General features: G+C 39.0%; 1 protein-coding gene across 1 annotated transcript in view; it reads right to left on the bottom strand.

Moving 5' to 3' along the window:
• The window catches only part of LOC110543005 (T-cell receptor-associated transmembrane adapter 1), a 41,012-nt gene extending 20,962 nt beyond the window's left edge, over positions 1-20,050 (bottom strand). The window contains exons 1-2 of the mRNA XM_060370993.1: positions 19,929-20,050; positions 10,663-10,770 (exon numbers count right to left, since the gene is read on the bottom strand). Coding sequence (XP_060226976.1) covers positions 10,663-10,770; positions 19,929-19,935 — 115 coding nt within the window. The 5' untranslated portion in view covers positions 19,936-20,050. The remainder of the gene's footprint in view (positions 1-10,662; positions 10,771-19,928) is intronic.
• Between the last annotated feature and the right edge of the window lie 1,033 nt (positions 20,051-21,083).

The following is a 21,083-nucleotide window of genomic DNA, read 5'->3' on the forward strand; positions in this document are numbered from 1 at the left end:
ATTACAAATAAAGCTGCTACAAACATGGTTGAGCAAATTTCCTTTTTGTGTGCTTGAGTCTCTTTTGGATATATGCCTAGGAGTGGTATGTCTGGATCTTGGGGAAACACTATTCCTAGTTGTCTGAGAAAACGCCAGATTGATTTCCAGAGTGGTTGTACAAGTTTACATTCCCATCAGCAGTGGAGAAGGGTTCCTCTTTCTCCACAACCTCTCCAGCATGTGTTGTCACTTGAGTTTTTGATCTTGGCCATTCTCATGGGTGTAAGGTGAAATCTCAGGGTTGTTTTGATTTGCATTTCCCTAATGGCTAGTGAGGTTGAGCATTTCTTTAAGTGCTTCTCTGCCATTCGGTATTCCTCTACAGAGAATTCTCTGTTTAGCTCTGTTCCCCATTTTTTAAGTGGATTACTTGGTTTGCTGCTTTTCAGCTTCTTTAGTTCTTCATATATACTGGATATGAGTCCTCTGTCAGATAAAGGGTTGGTGAAGATTCTTTCCCAATCTGTAGGCGGTCGCTTTGTTTTGATGACAGTGTCCTTTGCTTTGCAGAAGCTTTTCAGTTTCATGAGGTCCCATTTATTGATTGTTGCTCTTAGAGCCTGTGCTGTTGGTGTTCTGTTCAGGAAGTTTTCCCCTGTACCAATGAGTTCTAGGGTATTCCCCACTTTTATTTCAAGCCGATTTAATGTGTCTGGTTTTATGTTGAGTTCTTTGATCCACTTGGACTTCAGTTTTGTGCAGGGTGATAAGTATGGATCTATTTTCATTTTTCTACATGTAGACATCCAGTTGGACCAGCACCATTTGTTGTAGATGCTATCTTTTTTCCATTGTATGGTTTTGGCGTCTTTGTCAAAGATCAGGTGTCCATAAGTGTGTGGGTTTATTTCTGGGTCCTCTGTTCAGTTCCATTGATCCACCATTCTGTTTCTATGCCAGTACCATGCAGTTTTTAAAACTGTTGCTCTATAGTACAACTTAAGATCAGGAATGGAGATACCTCCGGAAGATCTTTTATTGTAGAGGATTGTTTTAGCAATTCTGGGTTTCTTGTTATTCCATATGAAGTTGAGAATTTTTCTTTCCAGATCTGTAAAGAATTGTGTTGGTAATTTGATGGGCATTGCATTGAATCTGTAGATTGCTTTTGGTAAGATGGCCATTTTTACTATGTTAATCCTACCAAGCCATGAGCATGGGAGATCTTTCCATCTTCTTATATCTTCTTCTAGTTCTTTCTTCAGAGATTTGAAATTTTTTTCATACAGGTCTTTGACTTCCTTGGTTATGGTTACTCCGAGGTACCTTATGTCATTTATGGCTATTGTGAAGGGTGTTGTTTCCCTAATTTCTTTCTCAGCCCTTTTGTCTTTTGTATACAGGAGGGCTACTGATTTTTTTGAGTTAATTTTGTATCCGGCCACTTTGCTGAAGGTGTTTATCAGCTGTAGGAGTTCCCTGGTAGAGTTTTTGGGGTCACTCACATATACTATCATATCACCTGCAAATAGTGATAATTTGACTTCTTCCTTTCCAATTTGTATCCCCTTGATCTCCTTCAACTGTCTTATTGCTCTAGCAAGGACTTCCAGAACTATGTTGAAGAGATATGGAGAGAGTGGGAAGCCTTGTCTTGTCCCTGATTTCAGTGGGATTGCTTTAAGTTTCTCTCCGTTCAGTTTGATGTTGGCTATAGGTTTGCTGTATATCGCCTTTACTATGTTTAGCTATGTGCCTTGTATCCCTGATCTTTCCAATACTTTAAACATGAATGGATGTTGGATTTTGTCAAAGGCTTTTTCAGCATCTAGGGAGATTATCATGTGGGTTTTTTATTTCAATTCGTTAATATGGTGGATCACATTGATGGATTTCCGTATATTGAACCATCCCTGCATACCTGGGATGAAGCCTACTTGGTCATGGTGGATGATATCTTTGATGTGTTCTTGTATTCGGTTTGCGAGTATTTTGTTGAGTATTTTTGCATCAATGTTCATAAGGGAGATTGGCCTGAAATTCTCTTTCTTTGTTGAGGTTTAGGTACCAAGGTGACTGTGGCTTCATAGAATGAGTTTGGTAATGTTCCTTCTGTTTCTATTTTGTGGAATAGTTTGAAGAGAATTGGTGTTAGCTCTTCTTTGAAGGTCTGGTAGAATTCTGCGCTGAAACCATCAGGTCATGGGCTTTTTTTGGATGGGAGACTTTCGATGACTGCTTCTATTTCCTTGGGGGATATAGGACTATTTAATTGATTTACCTGGTCCTGATTTAGCTTTGGTAAGTGGAATTGATCAAGAAAATTGTCCATTTCATTTAAATTTTCAAATTTTGTTCCGTGTAGACTTTTGAAGTAAGTCCTCATGATTGCTTGGATTTCCTCAGTGTCTGTAGTTATGTCCCCCTTTTCATTTCTGATTTTGTTGATTTGGATGGTGTCTCGCTGCCTTTTAGTTAGCTTGGCTAAGGGTTTGTCTATCTTGTTGATTTTCTCAAAGAACCAGCTCTTGGTTTCATTGATTCTTTGAATTGTTTTATTTGTTTCTAATTGATTGATTTCAGCCCTGAGTTTGATTATTTCCAGCCGTCTGCTACTTCTTGGTGTGTCTGCTTCTTCTTTTTCTAGGGTTTTTAAGTGAACCATTAAGTTGCTTGAATGCGCTGTCTCAAATTTCTTCTTGAAGGCACTTAGTGCTATGAACTTTCCTCTTAGCACTGCTTTCATTGTGTCCCACAAGTTCGGGTATGTTGTGTCTTCATTTTCATTGAGTTCTAGGAAGATTTTAATTTCTTTCTTTATTTCTTCCCTGGCCCAGCTGTCTTTTAGTAGCAAGTTGTTCAGTTTCCATGTATGTGTAGGCTTTTTGCTATTTCTGTTGTTACTGAGGTCCAGCTTTATTCCATGGTGATCAGACAGGATACAAGGGATTATTTCAATCTTCCTGTATTTGTTGAGGCTTGCTTTGTGACCAACTATGCGGTCTATTTTGGAGAAGGTTCCATGAGGTGCTGAGAAGAAGGTAAATTCTTTTGTGTTTGGGTGTAAGGTTCTGTAAATGTCTGTTAGGTCCATTTGATTCATGACCTCTGTCAGAGATATTGTTTCTTTGTTTAATTTCTGTTTTGTTGACCTGTCCTTTGTTGATAGTGGGGTGTTGAAGTCTCCCACTATTAGTGTGTGGGGATCTATATGTGGTTTAAGTTTTATCAATGTTTCTTTCACAAATGTGGGTGCCCTTGTATTTGGGGCATAGATGTTCAGGATTGTGATGTCTTCTTGGTGAAATTTTCCCTTGATGAGTATGAAGTGTCCTTCCCCATCTCTTTTGATTAATTTTGGTTGAAAGACTATTTTATCAGATATTAGAATGGCTACTCCTGCTTGCTTCTTGGTTCCATTTGCTTGAAAAGCCGTCTTCCATCCCTTTACCCTCAGGTAATGTCTATCTTTGTGACTTAGATGTGTTTCTTGTATACAACAGATTGCTGGGTTTTGTTTACGCACCCATTCTGTTAGTCTGTGTCTTTTTATTGGAGAATTAAGCCCATTGATATTGAGAGAGATTAATGACCAGTGGCTGTTAAATCCTTTGACTTTGATGTTGGTTGTGGTCAGACAGTTGTGTGCTTGGTTGCTTTTTGTTTTACTGAAGTGAGGTTATTTATTTCCTGTGTTTTCTTGAATGTAGCTAGCTTTCTTGGGTTGTATTTTCCCTCCCAGTGTCTTCTGTAATGCTGGATTTGTTTGTAGGTATTGTTGAAATTTGTTTTTGTCATTGAATATCTTGTTTTCTCCGTCTATGAGGACTGAGAGTTTTGCTGGGTATAGTAGCCTGGGCTGACATCTGTGTTCTCTTAGGGTCTGCATGATATCTGTCCAGGCCCTTCTGGCTTTCATAGTCTCTGTTGAAAAGTCAGGTGTGATTCCAATGGGTTTGCCATTATATGTTACTTGGCCTTTTTCCCTTGCAGCTTTTAGTATTTTTTCTTTGTTCTGTATACTTACCGTTTTGATTATTATGTGGCAGGAGGATTTTCTTTTCTGGTCTAATTTATTGGGTGTTCTATAGGACTCTTGTATTCTTATTGGCCTCTCCTTTAAGTTGGGGAAATTTTCTTCAATGATTTTGTTGAAAATATTTTCTGGGCCTTGGTGCAGGGAATCTTCTTTTTCCTCTATTCCTATTATTCTTAGGTTTTGTCTTTTTATGTTGTCTTGAATTTCTTGGACGGTCTGTGTCAGGAATTTTTTAGATTTATCATTTTCTTTGACAGATACATCTATTTCTTCCAATGTATCTTCCACACCTGAGATTCTTTCTTCCATTTCTTATAGCCTATTGGTTATGCTAACCTCTGTAGTTCCTGCTTTCTTCCCTAAGTTCTTTCTCTCCACAATTTCTTCCATTTGTGTGTGTTTTTTTTTTTTTTTAATTTTTCCAATTCTATCTTCAGGTCTTGAGCTATTTTGTTGGTTTCCTTCCCCTGTCTGACTGTATTTTCATGTTTTTCTGTCAATTCCTTCAGCTGTTTGTTTGAACAATCCCCTGTTTCTTTTATTTCATTCAGTGATTTAAGCATTTCCTCTCTAAAGGCCACATACTTTTTGGCTTCAGCTTCTTCTATTTCTTTTCGTATTTTATTTGTTTCCTCTGTTATCATCTTCTTGAGCATAGATGTTAGGTTGTCTCCTTGAATTTCATTTATGCTGGGGTGTCTAGGGCTATTTGCCCCTGGATAACTGGGTTCTGGAGATGCCATAATGCTCTGGGTTTTGTTGGTTGAACTTTTACGCTGTCCTCTACCCATTGGGCTATCTTAGTTGTTTGAATTTAGTTTCTGGTTGTTCCTGGACTCTTGTAGTGGAGAGAATCCCTTTGGCAGGAAGATGTTTTTTCCTGAAGGAAGCCTTCCCAGCTTTTTGGGTATAGTCCCTGGATGTCCGCTGTTTTTAGGAGTTGCTACAGCTCACCTCAGGCCTAGAGACCTGGGTGATAACTGTGGTCCTGATTAGTCAAGAGGGCTCTCCTCTCGCCGGGAGAAGTCCTGGGGGCAGCTGCCCTCCTTCTGGGTTTCTTGCTGTAAATTTAGTGATCAGCTGCGGTAATCTGTGGCGGGTGAGTACTTCTCTGGTGTCTTGGGGCACTCAGTTCTCTCTGTTTGCAATCTGCAGTCTGCTAGACTTTCCCTAGGTGACCCCAGCAGCACGGTTTCTTCCTTCCCTGTGGGGTCCTCTCCGGACAGGTGTTCCCAGTCCCTGTTGTACTGGGGCGCACAGCTTGTCTGTACCACTGAGCTGAGCGCAAAGCTCTCTGCGAGCGGCAGGAGCTCGGCTGTGATGGCGGCAGAGACTTTCCGGGGAGAGACTAGGTGACCTGCAATCAGACCCGCAACCCGGATTCCCTGTGGGGTCCCCCCGCGACTGGGACTCCCAGTCTCAGGTACCCTTGTGCCCACGGATCAGCCTGGGAAAGTGGCTTGGACCCGCCTGCTTGCAGCTCCAGCCCGGAGACCTAAAGCCCGCGTTACCCGGGATTTCTTCGGGTTCTGGCTGGGTAGCAGTGAGTGGACCGGACCGATTCCCCCGCTGTGGGAGCCTCCCCTCACCTGGGAAACACGATCGATGTAGTTTCAGGGCCCCGAGTTCAGTCTCCTGGTCTCTGCACGGAAAGTGATGTCCTGCTGCTCAGATGCGCTGTTTTCCCGGCGCCGCCATCTTGGCTCCCCCTAAACTAGCTACTTTTAAGATTTGCTTGGTGTCATGGTTTCAATGAGCAATGTCTCCTAAAGTCTTGGGCATTCAAATACTCAGTCTCCAGCTGATCACGCTGTTTTAAGAGGTTTGGGAGGTGCAGCATCCCTAAAGGAAATATGTCACTGGAGTGCGCTTTTTAGAGTAAAAACCCTACCTACTTCTAACTAGCTCTCTCTGCTTTGTAGTTGCCTTTGAAAACGTGAGCTTCAAGGCCCAGTGGTGGCAGCACACATCTTTAATCCTAGCACTTGGGAGGCAGAGGCAGGTGAATCTCAGTGAGCTCAAGGCCAGCCTGATCTACAGAGTGAGTTCCAGGACAGCAAAGGCTACACAAAGAAACCCCACCTTGGAAAAATAACAAAAAGAAAGATGTGAGCTTCATGCTTGGGTTTCCATGCTCCTGCTGACATGCCTCCCCACCATGACAGACTTGAATTTCTCTAACTTAACTCTTTCTTTTTTTATTAGAAGTTGTCTTGGTAATGATGTTTTATACAATAAGAGAAAAAGTAACTAGTACACTTGGAATTTAAGTAGATATATAAGAAAGTAAACTCCAGGATGATGTATCATGGAACATATTCATTGCTAGGAATCAGCTAATATTGGATTTGGTACCAGCTCTGCAGGGTACTTACTATGTGACAGTATGAAAATTATTCTAAAGCTGTGTTTATCAGTCCATCTAAGGAATAGAATAACAAAACCTATCATCATGGAATGGATACAGACAATAATTAAAACAATGTCAGAATATTTCATAAAATGACAAAGCAACTTATCAATGTCATGTGGTCTAAATCCATATCAATTTAAACCACAATTTGTGCTCATTGAATTGGAAAGTTTCCTCATAAAGAAGTTAACTGGAAATAAACTAATATTACTCAGTCAGTGAAGTGAAATACATAATGCCAGAAAGGTTTGACTTGAAAGGAAATCACTGAAATTTCACCTTTACAGAGGGGATTGACACTAGTTGAACATATTTTGCTTATAATAAAGCATTTGAGAATAAAAATGCAAAATATTGGGTTTGCTGTAGCTCTGTCTGTAGAGTGCTGGCTTAGCACACCCAAATTCCTTGGTTCAGCTCCTAGCACCATATAAACTGGTCATTGTGGTGCATGTCCTAATCCCATCATTTTGATGGTCAAAATAATAGAAACAGAAGAACAAGGTCATCCTGTACTGTATAGTAAGTTTGAGGCCAGCGTGAGTTACGTGAAACTTGATCTCAACACCAAACTAAATGAAAAAGAATTCCACTTAGTAATAAGAATAAGGATAATTAGGTGTCCCATAAAATATTTTCTCAAATTGACAAATATCTTTATAAGACAAGTACTTTTAAGGCAAAAATGTTATACTTGTAATACGAATGTTGGTGCCTAGAAAACATACTCATGTAACGTTTGAAAGAATAACTCTGAAGTAGGGAAATACATTTGGATGTTTCATCCCCAGGATAAAAAGGAAAACAAGTCCATAAAGTGTGAGAAAAGTTGAACAAAGACAACTATGTACAAGATAGTATCTAATAGCATGTGGCCCTTAAATAAAACGAAAGGGGACCAAAACAATATGAAAAGAACAGAGAGCAGACATTATGCATCAGACAAACTGCAGAAGAAACACTATGAAAGACGACTTTGAAAGTCCAAGGACACCACATACTGCATGGGTCTTAGGAAATAGATGTGTATTTAGATGGGAGCTAACCCATCATTACTTGGGTAATTTTAGTTTTACACTCCTTCCTAAGCAGGTTAATAGACAAGGATCTCTTGTTAAGCATGAAGGTGAGCAAGCTCAGCACCTGCAAAGACCTTCTCTGTCCCAAAGACTTAGAAGCTTATTTAAGAATAAATGGCATGATTTAAATGCTGCCTGGTTCTCAGTGCTACATGACCAAATTGAAAACTGTGCTCTGCTACAGAGCAGCAAAGAGTGCAGGATCATGAGCCAGAAGTAGCTGAGGTTCCTCCATGCTCCTCTGTGACACAAATGCAAGGCTTGTGGTTGGTGTGTATCTGATAGGGTATGATGCAAAGACATTTGCTTTTTTTGTTTCCTCTTTAGGTTGTTCTCTTCTCTCTTACAGCACACTCTCTTACAGCAAGAAACAGCAGCACCTGGCTGAAACTCTAATACTGAATCTTTCTGATTCATTTCCAATCATGCTGCAGTCTAGTGGAAAGAAGTTTCACCAGTAAAATGGATACACATACAAACCACATACTTTCTCGTTCTTCTCAAGTCAAAGAGGAATAGTTGAATAAGTAATATTCTTTGGATTTAGTGGAAGAAAAAGAAAATACATTCTGATTAGGAAAAGAAATGAGCACACTCCTCCTAAAGAATAGATCTAGACAATGCCTTGAGTAAAAATAAAGATTTAGTTTGGAAAGCAGAGAGAGGACTCATTTTCAAAGCTTCTACCTAGCTGCTACAGAAAGCATAAAGAAAAGGCTTGTCTATCTGATTAAATGTGTAGATATTACACTGTCACTGGAAGGAGAGTTCCTTTTGTAAGCTATTTAATACACCCCCAAAGTTTCTTCACTGACTGTTGGCCAAGGAGGAGTCATATCTTGCAAATTTCTTAGCCACAAAAAAGGAGCACAAAGATGCGAACATAAAAGTGACATGAGGCCCAATGCAGCAGCATTAAAATTGCAGACCACGTGGGAGAAAGCTGCCCGATGTGACAAATTCTCTCCTAGCCTGTCTTGCTCGACACATAGAATCCTCAGGATCAGGAAGGTTCTGATCATTTGCAGAGAATACTCAAACTGCCTGCAGTCTCTGGGAGAGAAGAACAGTATTATTTGTTCCCGTGAGTTGGAAAAGAGGGCAGGGTAAACATTCACAGTCAGGGAAAGCTGTCGGGAGGGGTTGTACAGGCGGGAAGGTGGAATGAGAACTGCTGGCATTCTTAGTCTGCTGATGAAGCTGCTTCAAGGCTAATCACCTCGAGTCTTCAGGAATCTATAAAGTATGTTCCACCTAAGATGTGTGTATCAAATAAAATAATCTGTAAGCCACTGATGTTTGGAACCAATCTCACAGAAGCTCCAGAAAACCTGCTGTAATGGGGCTGAACATGACTTACAGGAACATGGTAGTGACTGATGAAGACCTGGGTGTTGTTAACTTGTTAAATAATATGAAGATGGGGAAAGCGAGTGAACCGGGAGTTATAGAGGATCCACAGGCACAGAGACGTGGTTGGAGCAGCAAAGAAGCTGAAGAACTGCCACCTACTGACAAAAAGTCAGAATGTGAAAGGGCGTGATGTGGGGCCATGGAAGACCCTTAGTGATTACTGCAGAAAAAAGGAAGGAATTACCATGGAAAGAGGGAAAAAAGCAGCAGGTCCATAAGGTATGGGTAATGTGGATCGCACCTGATACACAACCAACCTGCTAAGTCCCCAGCACTCTGCTAAGATATCCACACATGTCTTTTTCTCACAAGACTCTCATAGTCTGCTCAGTGTTCTCCAGGCTTAGAAAATGTGTGATCTGCATGAGATCTGACAGCCAAAACCCAAAATCAAAGTGAATTTTCATTCACATTGGATTTGATTTGCTTTAAATTGTGCTGTTAAGAATCAAATGTCTGGTATTAATCAAAAGAAAGACATCATACATTGAGTTTATTATTTCCTGTTTTCGACCTTTCTTCTCCACCATACTACTTTTAAACAACAGAGCCATATATGGCAAGGCTTAAGCAACAATGGCTTATATAATTAAAAAAAAAAAAGGCAACCCCAATCTATCACGCACAACTAAATGGAAAGGGTCCGCTTCTTTTTCTATGATGGAAAATGATCTGGACGTGAACAAATAAAATCCAATGGCCCAAAGCACCAAAAGTGAAAATTATATAACCTGCTTACACCGAAATATGAAAAACTAGTGTATGTACACTTTGGGGACTCAGGCACAGTTTTGATATTGGATGATTACGTGACCTCAGCTACGCCACTCATTGTCAAGTACCTCTCAGAATTTAAAATCTGCACGACAACGTCTTTCTTGCCACACTTGTTGCTGCATTATCAGCACATAGGAAGTGTCTCCTAAGTGGATCAAGGACACTCCCTACAACTTGATCAGCATTTACATCAGCTCCATGCAGGCTTTCTTAGACATGTGCTGTTTTTAACTTTAGTGTGCTAACTGAGTCTTAGCTCTTTTCATCAGTTGGGTGAAAGTACTTTTATCATTTTTTTTTTTAAATCTTTCCTGACTTTTCTTTACTGCAGTCTTGCTGCAATTTCCCTTTGAATATTAAGGCACTTCCTAGAAATGGTTGAGCTTTGGTTTTATTGTGCACTGATCCATGTATTCAGACATGCTCACTGTGGACAGGTTGCGCACATTATACTGATTTAAAAATGGCATGTGTAGGTCAAGGTCACCTGGCTAAAATAAGACCTAACTAGCAGTGGCTCTGACAGATGCTCTGACCTGCTTTAGACTTGATGACAGGCCCAGGCTCAGCCTGTGGCTTTTCTAATCAGTGCTGACTCCCATGGCTAAAGCTTGGAAGGACAGAAGGACTTCAGTAGAGCCTTAGGGAGCAACTCTTCCCTTTTGTCACTGTCTCAAGAGATCGCCATTTCCTGATTTGTTCATTTAGAAAAGCCTATTTACCAGAATAATTCCTTCTAGCTGTCAGTCCTGAGACAGAGATAAAACTGAGTTTGGGAGGTTCTTCTCACATCTCTAAAGTGATTTAATTCTTAAATTAAGAGAGCCCTTGGGGTGAAAACAATACTAGATTTCCCCTGGTTACAACAGCAGTTAATAACATTTCCTAACGGTCTACGCCAGAGGTTTGCTAGGGTCTACGTTGGAGCAGGTGCCGTAAAATGATTTGTCAGGTCTTACCTCGTCGCTGCTTCTCTACACAGTGGGAAATATTGAAGATCAAGGACATGATCAGAGCTGTGGCCAAGAAGGCTAGAAGTCCCCAGAAGAAAAAGGGGCATTCAGTTCCTGGGAACAAAAGTAGATATGTCTGTGATACCACGGCTTACTACACGTCAGTTTTACTTCAGCTAATGTCACAGTTGGAACCACTATGCTTAGCGGAGTGTGGCAGGCAGTTCACACCAGACAGTGAGGCACGTGAGAGGCTAAAACACTAGAAATACTAGGAGTCTGGGCGAGCCTGGGCTATGTAAATAAGGGTTTGTCTCAAGATTGAGAAATAAATTAATTAATTTCTTTTACTTGCAATGAATGACAGATGTGTGAGATTAGTAAGCATCGACAACCGGATTTTTGCAGATTTCAAAGTGATGATAAGTTTTGAATTCAGAGCGGTTATAGAAAGCTTTTTATATTTTTAGTGTTAATAAAATGAGAGATAAATTCAGCTATTTAAGGGTGACAAGTGGTGACTGGTTATAATTATTCAGTCCAAGTCAGGATTCTCATGGTCACCCCTAGTCCCTAGTCTTCTTCTCTTAGACTCTCCCAGACTTTATTCTTCAGGCTATTTTTTTTTTTTTAAGAAAAATTGCTTCATCCTTTTCATCAGCCCCAGGACTGTAACATGCTAGATATTGGCATGAAACAGTTATTCTGGAATCATTGTAGCAGTTTTATTAGAACGGGCTGCAAGGACCTTTCCTCATTCTACTGAACGTCCTATTAATGGACAGGGGAGAGGTCACTGCTGTGAAGGCCTCTCCTTTCAGTTTGTTTCTGAGTGATAAAATGAGTTAGGTTATTTCTAGTCAATTACCCCAGATGATTTACGGTTACCTCCACACATTCATGAGCAACCATGAAGACAACCTACATATTCTGGTATATCTCGGTACTTCTTGGTAGTCATGCCAACATAACTCATGTCATACACTGATCCCAGAAGAGCAACTTGTAATTCTCTGATTATAACCAGTATCAGTTAGATATCTTCACTGTGTAGAGTTTATGCCCGATACCAAAGAATCAAAGATTTAAAACTAACAAACAAACAACAAAAAACAACCAAGCAACAGCAGCTTTGCCTTCAAGAAGCTCTTTTGTGGGGAATACAAATATCACGTGTATAATTAGAACATCAGGCTGTAAATAGCCTGCATGTGAGAGTAGCCACAAGCAATCACAGACCTTCAGAGTCCCTACTTTCTCACTGTGAGACCAGGTCAGAGGCCATTTTGGAACCTTTCAGGAAAATAAAATATCACTTAGCTAAGCACAATAAACAGTGTTAAAAACTTTTTGAAATATTAATTTATGGGCTGGAGAGATGGCGCAAAGATTAAGCACACTGGCTGCTCTTGCAGAGGTTCTGAGTTCAATTCCCAGCAACCACATGGTGGCTTACAACCATCTGTGATGAGATCTGGTGCCCTCTTATGGTTTGCAGGCACACATGCAGACAAAACATTGTATACATAATAAATAAATAATTTAAAAAATTAACTTTTTTGTTTTTTATTTATTTTTTATTTTCAATACATTCTGACCTCCACTCCTTATACTCCTTCCTGCTCCCTACTCCTCTGTTTCCATTCAGAAAAGAGAAGGTCTCTCAGGGATATCCACCAACAAATGTGGCATAACACGATACAATCAGATTAGGCACATATCAAGGCTGGACAAGACAACCCAGTAGGAGGAAAAGAGTCCCAAAAGCAGACAAAAGAGTCAGAGACAACCCACTACTACCGATAAGAGTTCCACAAAACACCTAGTTAACACAGAAAAGAAATTTGTTTTGTTCCCTGGGCTATCTTTAAGTACTTAGAGAATTCAGGATGTCAATGAAAACATGTTTGCTTTTCTAATGTTTTCTGTATCTCAGATATGACATTTGGATCTTGACTATTTCTTTGCCTTCTTATTGACACTTTGAGAGCTAGTTAGTCACCATCAGATGCTCCTGTGTTTAAGAATTAGATGTACTTCATATGTATTATGATATAGACATGAACATTCATACACACATATAACTTATTTGTATGTGTGAGAGTGGTATATGTGCATGAATGGGTGTGGATGGGCACATGGAGACCAGAGGGGGTATTGGGAAGAATTTCTCACTAGACTTTGAGCTAGGCTGGCAACCAACAAGCTCCAGTTATCCTCCTGTCTCAACAGTGCTGGCTTTACAGACTCGCATGAGTCCACACCCAATTGTTAGGTTGTTGTTGCCTCTTACTGAGGATGCTAGGATCAGAACCAGGTATTCCTGTTTCCTTACCCACTGAGCCATCTCTCCAGCCCTGATTATTACGTACTCGTTCACATCTATTGTTTTGAACTTCATTTAAAGCCAGAAGTATTTGTCTGTTTGTTACTTGCTACTTAATTTCATACTGTTATTGTTTCTATATCTTCAGGACACCATAAACAATTGAGAATAAGGCTACTTCTGACTTCCTTTGGTGACAACCTCTAATGTGTTCTTTACAAAATGAATTTCAAGGATTAATTAATAATGGAAAAATAATAACTGATAATTATAGTGAAATATGTGGGTTTCTTTTTTCTTTTGAGAGAATATTTATTTTTCATAAAAGGTAAAAACATTATAAGCCTTAATAATGTTATCCCCTGTGCAATGATTTTATTAAAAACAATAAATTTTGTTGTGATACATGAACCAATATATTCCTCATGAAGAAAACTCCAAGTATTTATAAGCATTCTATAATAATATATTAATAAAATATATTAACTACATCAAATAAACTAAGAAATTCTGCATGTCACATGACATTGTGTATACATACACACACACACACACACACACATATATATATAATGAAACTTGCTTGCTTTTGTTTGTCTGAAACAATCTTGTGTAATCCAGGCTGACCTTGAACTCACTAGTGCTGGAATTACAGGAATATGCTACCATGCTCAGCATTTATTGATTTCTATATAGGCAATTGCTTGAAAAATAAAGGCACAAAGAGTCTGGAGAGATTGGTGAAGTATTGGCTGCTAAAACTATACACTCTTAATATATTTAGCTTCAAAATTGTTTAGATGAATGACCAAGGGAAAGTGTGTATAATATTGAGGCTAGAAAGATTGCTGGCAAGCCCCGCCACCTTGAGATGCATCTCTGGAGTCACATGGTGGAAGGAAAGACCCACTCCTGCAAGCTGTCTCCTGATTTCTATACACAAATAAATAAACATGATTTTTTAAAAAAAAGTTTTTAAAGTTATGTATATATAATAGAAAGGACTTTTATATCCTAACACCCAAGGTTTTAAAACACAACATCCCATCTTCTAGCTCGGCTCTGTTACTGTGTGTGCTCATTTGAAGGCAGCATCGGGTTTACTGTTGTCTCAGCTGATCCCACCATGTTACCCAACACTCCTGGCAGAAACACCAGCTTTCCATCTGGCCCCACATGTTCTCCTCCCCACTGACCTCTGGATAAAGTCGGTGGGTTTTTTTCATGTTGTGTATGCGTGCTGTATACCTGCAAGTAGATGTATATGTTACTGTACTTGTCAATGTGGGGATGTAATGTCCAGGGGTTGGCTTCAGCTGTCTTTCTCTTGTTGGTCTACATTAAGTTTTTGGGACAGGGTTTCCATGAACCAGAATTTCACTATTTCAGCTAAACTGGCTGGTCAGCAAGCCTTTGGGTTCTGTCTTTCTCTGCCCTGTAGCAGATAGATACATGGCATCACACCCACCTTTTACTTGGGTTCTGGGGATCCTAACTCAGACCCTCATGTGTGAGCAACAAGCACTTTGCCTTCTGAGCACTCTCCCCAGTTCCAGCCTTTTCTTCTTGAATGCTCTCCACAGTCTAAGACACAGGGTAACATCTGTCCCTGTCTCTGGCCAAAAGTAGAGGGCATCGACTTTTATTCTTTATCACTAACTCTTCACACAAAATGATACTTCAGATCTCGTGCACTTCTTTTGGTACTTAGCTCCAATCATGCTGAAGTACTTAGAGTCATCAATAGATAGCATACCTTGTTATGTTCTTGTGTTTCTGTATAATTCCTTAACCTGAAATGCTTTCTCCTGGGATTAATTCAAAACCAAATAAACATTCTTTTCTCTGAGGCTTTTATTCATCTCTTTACACTTTAACAAACATTCTGTTATCATTTGTGCACTAATTTCACTACCAATCTACACTGTGAACTTACTAGTCATCTTTATACCTCAATTTCTCCATTTGTAAAAGGAAAGTAATAATGGTTATTATTATGGGGTTTGTTTTAAAACATTTGAGAAGGTTTTCAGAACAGTGTTACTATTAAAATAATCAATTAATGTTAGCTGTTGATACTAATATTATCTTTGCTACATTATTATCTCACTGTTTGAGTATTCTGTTATTTCTGCTATAAATTCGGGAGAATGTCATTTCTCTCAAGCACTCTCAGCTCACTCAATAACTGGAAAATGAAAGGGTAATTAACATAATGCCCCAGATCCCCCTCCCAGAAAGGTTCTGACCGAGTATGAGGTTTAGACACACCCACAACCCAGGAAGAGATGCCACAGATTCTGTTCTGCTTAACACTAACTCTGCTGAGAAGGCCCAACCTCCCAGCAGCACCAGACCCAGTGCTAGAGACCGTAATAAGCCTGGCCTCTGTAGCTTTGATAAAAGCGTTCATCAACAATGCACAGAACTAAGGACCTCTGTCTGCTCTGAGTCTATCACTACTAAGAAACGTGCTGGTGTTTCTCAGAAAACTTGGAACAAGCAGTTAGTGCTGATGTCTAGTCATCTGATCAAACAGATAGGTGGGTCCACCACAACATACAATCTGCTTCCTTTAGGGAGTTTGATTGGTGTAATAAAAGGTCTGGAAAAGGGGGTTTGAACACTGTTACGAGTAGAGCTAGGCCGTGAAGCCAGCTGCAAGGACAGAAAAGGTCTACTTGTATAAAGCCAGCGTGTTAAGTCTTGAAGAGTTCACTGTGAGTGGAAATGACCTCCTGATGAGTGACGTAATAAGATGAGAAACCTGTCAAGTGATTCGCTCTTCTCTTTTCAGCATTTGAACCTAAAAACCTTAAGTTTTCAGGTTCCGGCCACCCTATGGAATGAAAACATTTTCTTGATTGCTAGCAATAACTACCGTCACTTTGAAAAATAAAACACACACATGGAAGAGTAGAGATTAAGTAACTAAGCAGACCATTTTAACAGATCTTCATATGTGTACACACACACACACACACACACACACACTCACACACACAATGCCCTCCTCTGTCTAGTAATTCTCCATTATTACTGTGCAGTGCAAATATCTCCTTATCTCCCTGAGTTTCTATGTGTGCAGAGTGCTCACTCTTGTACTCAACAACATTTGTTCAACAAGAGCATGTTTTAGTAGAGTTATTTATTAATTGTACTCTCATTTATATAGTTTTATTGACTTAAAAAGAACTCCTACTTTGGCTACTTACATCATTGAGAAGCCAAAGGGCTCAGGAAAAATCTTTTGTGAGGCAATGACAAATACAAAAAAATTACATGAATCTCTAACTAGTTTTCAATCTCCAAGGGTTAATAATGGCGGATTAAGTTGCAAGATCTCTGATTCCCTTAAAGCCAACAGGTATTGGCAGGCATTGTATATGGAATTCATAGTTGCATGTGTTCTAGAAGAAGATCTGGCTAAGCAAATGTAATATTTTTCTATTAGCAGACTTTATTAGTGCAGAAACCTTCACTTAAACAAATAAACATAATTCTTTACATATTTCAGACTATCTTTAACTAGGACAAGTATGTGTATTTAACACATAGAGCCATCCTCTCATGGTGCCTTCCTTTGGCTTATAAACTCTGTTAGAGTAATGAACATCTTTTTTGCATTCCACAAATGTGCACATTTATTTGACACATCTAAATGTTTTGAAAAAAATGAATTGATATTACAATCCCCATGTGTCTACTCATGAAATTATTTTTTCAGTGTGGTGGTAGTTGTGTTGAATACAGCATATTTTTATTTGGCGGCTATAGCATGTTATCACCATGTCTATATTCTAAACTTCCACCACCTAGGCCCTGCATCTCCAACAAGGGGCATGAGAATTACAGATGTTAGCATGAGGAGAGTTCTCACATTAGTTCCAGGTTTCCAAGTAAATAACTTGTTTTTATTGCAAAATTTGAAACTCACCAATCCCAAAATGTAGAGGGTATCTGAGATTTGAATGGTATCAATCACAGAGTCATGGGGGAGAATCAAAACAGCAATATAACCCTTGAGACGTCTACTTTTGCACAACATGAGAATGAGAACAAGAGTAGGCCTCCGGAAGCTGTGTGACTTCCCCTGCGCAAATCACTGATTCTCAGTAAGCCAGCTGTCAAACTAGAGTGTCCGACTTCATCCTTGTTGCATCAGGCCCACCTCCTTCTAACTCATGTGGATTCCTCCTAGTCAGCATTTAAATTAACTGAAGAAAACGCACAGATGCCTATGAATATATGGCAGATTTTAAGATTGCATGCCACAGATTTCTCCAGTGCTAGATTGCTTGGTTGCTTTTGCAGTTAAACTTGCAATTAAACATTGTTTGAGACTGGTAAACTCCACAGATGCTGTTGGGGTTGAAGTGCTGTAGATGAGCTGCTGCTCCTCCTCGCTTACTTACTTCATCTTGTACACACACTCTTGTTAGAGAACCAACGTGAAAGGACTGTGGAGAGGAGCATGGCCTTATGGGACCTTATAACCCATCAAATACTGGAGTCAAAAGTTCTGTAAAGGCCTATTCTATTTTCTTTCAATTAAGAAATGATGTGATTATTAAATAAAATTTAAAATGTGTAGCGAATTGTACAATAATGACCCATTATTAACTATTAATTGAGTGCATTTGCTTTTTCATAATTGTGACCCTCAAGTGATGGTGTGTTTTGTTTTGTTTTTTTCCTTTTGATAGCCTGTCTTAAATTTACTGACAGTTATTACTTAAACTATGTGGTTAAGAAACTGACTTTGGGTCTTTGAAAGAATGCCTGAAGTTAAGAGGCCATTCACAATTAGTCAGCCCTAGTCTCTACAAGAGTCTCACTCCACTCAGAGATGTACTTGACGCTCCAGTGAGCAAAGACAGTGGGAACCCTGCGGAGCTCACAGTGAAACACAACAAAGTGTTGTGTTCTGAATGAACACATTTAGTTCTGTGAACTAAATAGGTGAACACCATTGTTAGTTAAATGATGGGCCAGAGGAACATATTTCTCCATTTAATCCAGTTAATACTCATTTTATGTAGAGGAAGAAGCATAGTTATTGTATCAACATGTTTATTTCATCTGTTTAAACGTAGAAAATGTTATCACCGGATTCCCTTTGTTCATATTGCACTTTGTGTGGTGGGGATCATTTTGGCTTTTAAGGAGGCTTTAATGGCAAACGCTTTCACCTCTGTTTTGGGAAGGCCTTGTTGGAAAGGAGAGCACTGCTGCCTTGTGCCTGAGTGCTGAACTGTGCAGTGTATGTATCACAACTCTTCTAATTTAGAACTAGTAACTTCCACAGAGAGTTGAACATCACATTCATTGAACTTCCCCTTTCCCAAGCTTCCAGCAGCAGCATGGGCAGAATACTGCTTTGTCCATTTCTTAAACAATCCTAGCAAAATGAGAACTATTCTCTTCATTTTTGCTCTCCTATGAACCGGGAAAAAGAAGGCATGTATAAACATCATGTGTTAGCTTGCAACTCCTGTGCTTTACCAAAACAAAAGATGTTTTAAAAAATCCTTCGGGTAACATTCTGGGAAGCAAACCCTCAGAAATTACAGTATGTGATACTTTTACTCTACTCCTGGTCAAAACACACTGCTATTAAACATGGCAACAACATTAACATTTAGGTGTAAGATATGATCAGAAAAGGTAAAAACCAAAGAATTACAAACAGCCTAAAAGCCTATGCAGACTATTTGGAGTTCAAGTTCATTGTAACCAAAGTCGTGGGTATTAGGCAGTGGGCTAGTATGTTGTGGTCATGAAGATTGTTAAATGAGAGCAGCTATTAAAAAAAAACAACACTCCAGAATGTGAAGGAATTGTCATCAGCCTTGACGAAGCAATTTAGGAACAAGACTGAAAATACCCATAATATCTTATTCGGCAATTTTAATTCTAGATATAATTTTTGGAAAATAGCTCTCAATACACAATGGCCTAAGAGACATTCATTTTCCTGCCATTTAAAATATTGTTTTTAAAAAATACTGGATACAACAGAAGTATCTATCAATAAATGAATGAATGGAAAAATTCTAATTAGTGCAATGAATGGATTCTGCATCTGCTTAATGTGACAAGGCAGATGCCATAAGGAAAAAAGAAATGGTTATGTTGCAGAGCTGGTCACAAAGCTGGATCTATGATTTAAAGCATGCTAATATTCTAGTTATAAAAGGTAAACTGTATGGAATGCATAGAAAATTTGAAGAAAATTCATCTCAATATTTTGCATTTTAAAGTAATTAAATGTTTGATTGTAAGATAATTTTTCTATTTCAGAATGCCCTTTCTTTATATAATGTATACTTTTTTCTGTTGTAAAAAACATTTATTAAAGAAACAAAGAGCATATCAAGAATAGAGGGGGAATGAAGGACAGAACAGACTTGGACTTATAGCAGCAAACTGATCTAAGCTCCCATCTCGATCTCACCATGAGATTTCTACTGGCTTTTTCAAAGTTTTCATCTCCAGTTCTACCAATTCCTGTGGGGAAACTATGATGTCTAATTGTTAGACAATAGCAATTAACTACTCCTATCCTGTTTTCTATCTAAACCAAGTGAAGAGAAATACACACAGTCAACAAAAGATTCTGTAAAAACAGTAAATCTTCAAATGACACAATTATTGATGAACATTCATCAATAACTGTGGTTTAGTTTTAGAAAACACTGCCTACTTTTTTCTTTCAAGAGCAAATAATCAACATACCCATTAATGCAATTTGGAATCACTTTCTGATCACAATAAACATCATTTGCATTAATAAAAAATACCATGCTAACCAATTTACTTCCCTACAAGTAAATTTGGACAAATAAATCTCTTTGTTCAGACTTAGAAATTACTAAATGAACTGTTAGGCATAGGAGTGAAAACAAAACAAATAAATCCAAAAAGAACTGAGAGTGCCACTCACCTCCCATGCTTGTCTTTTCAGAAGCCCCTTCGTGCAGCCATGAAACAGACGGGGAGGCTAAGAATTCTCCCACCAGCTTTTTTCCCTCTAAGCACCGTTGCTCTGTTATGTTAGAAGCAGTATAGCACTGGCATATGTCTTTATCAGTACTTGGTTTTTCTCCTCTGTTTCTTTAACTCTTTTGTGTGTACTTTGTTCAGTTATAAACAGGAAATGTGGTGATGGAGGCTTCTAGACTTTAGGTCTGAAACAAGTCGACTTAAACAGCTGTGAAACGCGGGAAGAAAAATCCCCTGTGCTTCTGTATGACAAAAGGTGAATTTTTATCACTACCCAAGTCTAATTTAAAACTGAAGAATTAAAGCAAAGGTGTGAACGAATGAAGACGAAACCCACCATATCTCTTGAGAAAACCCAGGGGTCTCCTCATATCTGAATGCACATGAAAATGAAATGAAATCCAGCAAACTTAGGAGTCAGTCGTAAGCAAGCCCTGGTGTGTGCTTAGCTTCTCACTCCTTCCTTTGAGACCTGATGAATAGAAAAGAATTATCAAATTCTGTGTGCTCACTGAGTAACAGAGGCCTGTCAGAAAGGCATCATCATACCAGGAGACCAGGTGCCTGCCTTACTCCCGACAGCCGTCACTGGAACCAGAATGAGTCACTCCATGTAAGTCAAGGTCACCAAAAAAACAAGCTCTACCGCCACCCTGACCTCAGTATCAGAATTTCTTAAACATCTGTCTGTAAGTGTGCTGTGTAGCAGTAATTAAGGTGCATAATCCTGAACCCCATGGAATCAGAACTTTCGGCATGGAGCAGCCCTGGCTATTTTGTTATATTTTTATATGAGTCTGTTAACATAAAAAAGGAAAGATTTATCTTAAATGGATTTAATTGATAGTATTTTTTACTATCTAAAAATGGTTTCTTCAGTTTTAAAAAAAAGCAATGTAACTGTCATAGTATATACACATATTTATGGGATATGGCATATTTCAGCACACATATGCAACATATAATGATAAGATCCATGGAATTAGCTTTCATCTCTCCCAACATTTATCATTTCTGATTTGTCCAGATATTTTTTAATACATCATAAATTGTTACAGACTACAATCATACTACTGTGACATAGAACACTAATATC

The sequence above is a fragment of the Meriones unguiculatus genome, chromosome 17 (genome assembly GCF_030254825.1).
Source record: "Meriones unguiculatus strain TT.TT164.6M chromosome 17, Bangor_MerUng_6.1, whole genome shotgun sequence".
In the NCBI taxonomy this organism is placed as follows: domain Eukaryota; kingdom Metazoa; phylum Chordata; class Mammalia; order Rodentia; family Muridae; genus Meriones; species Meriones unguiculatus.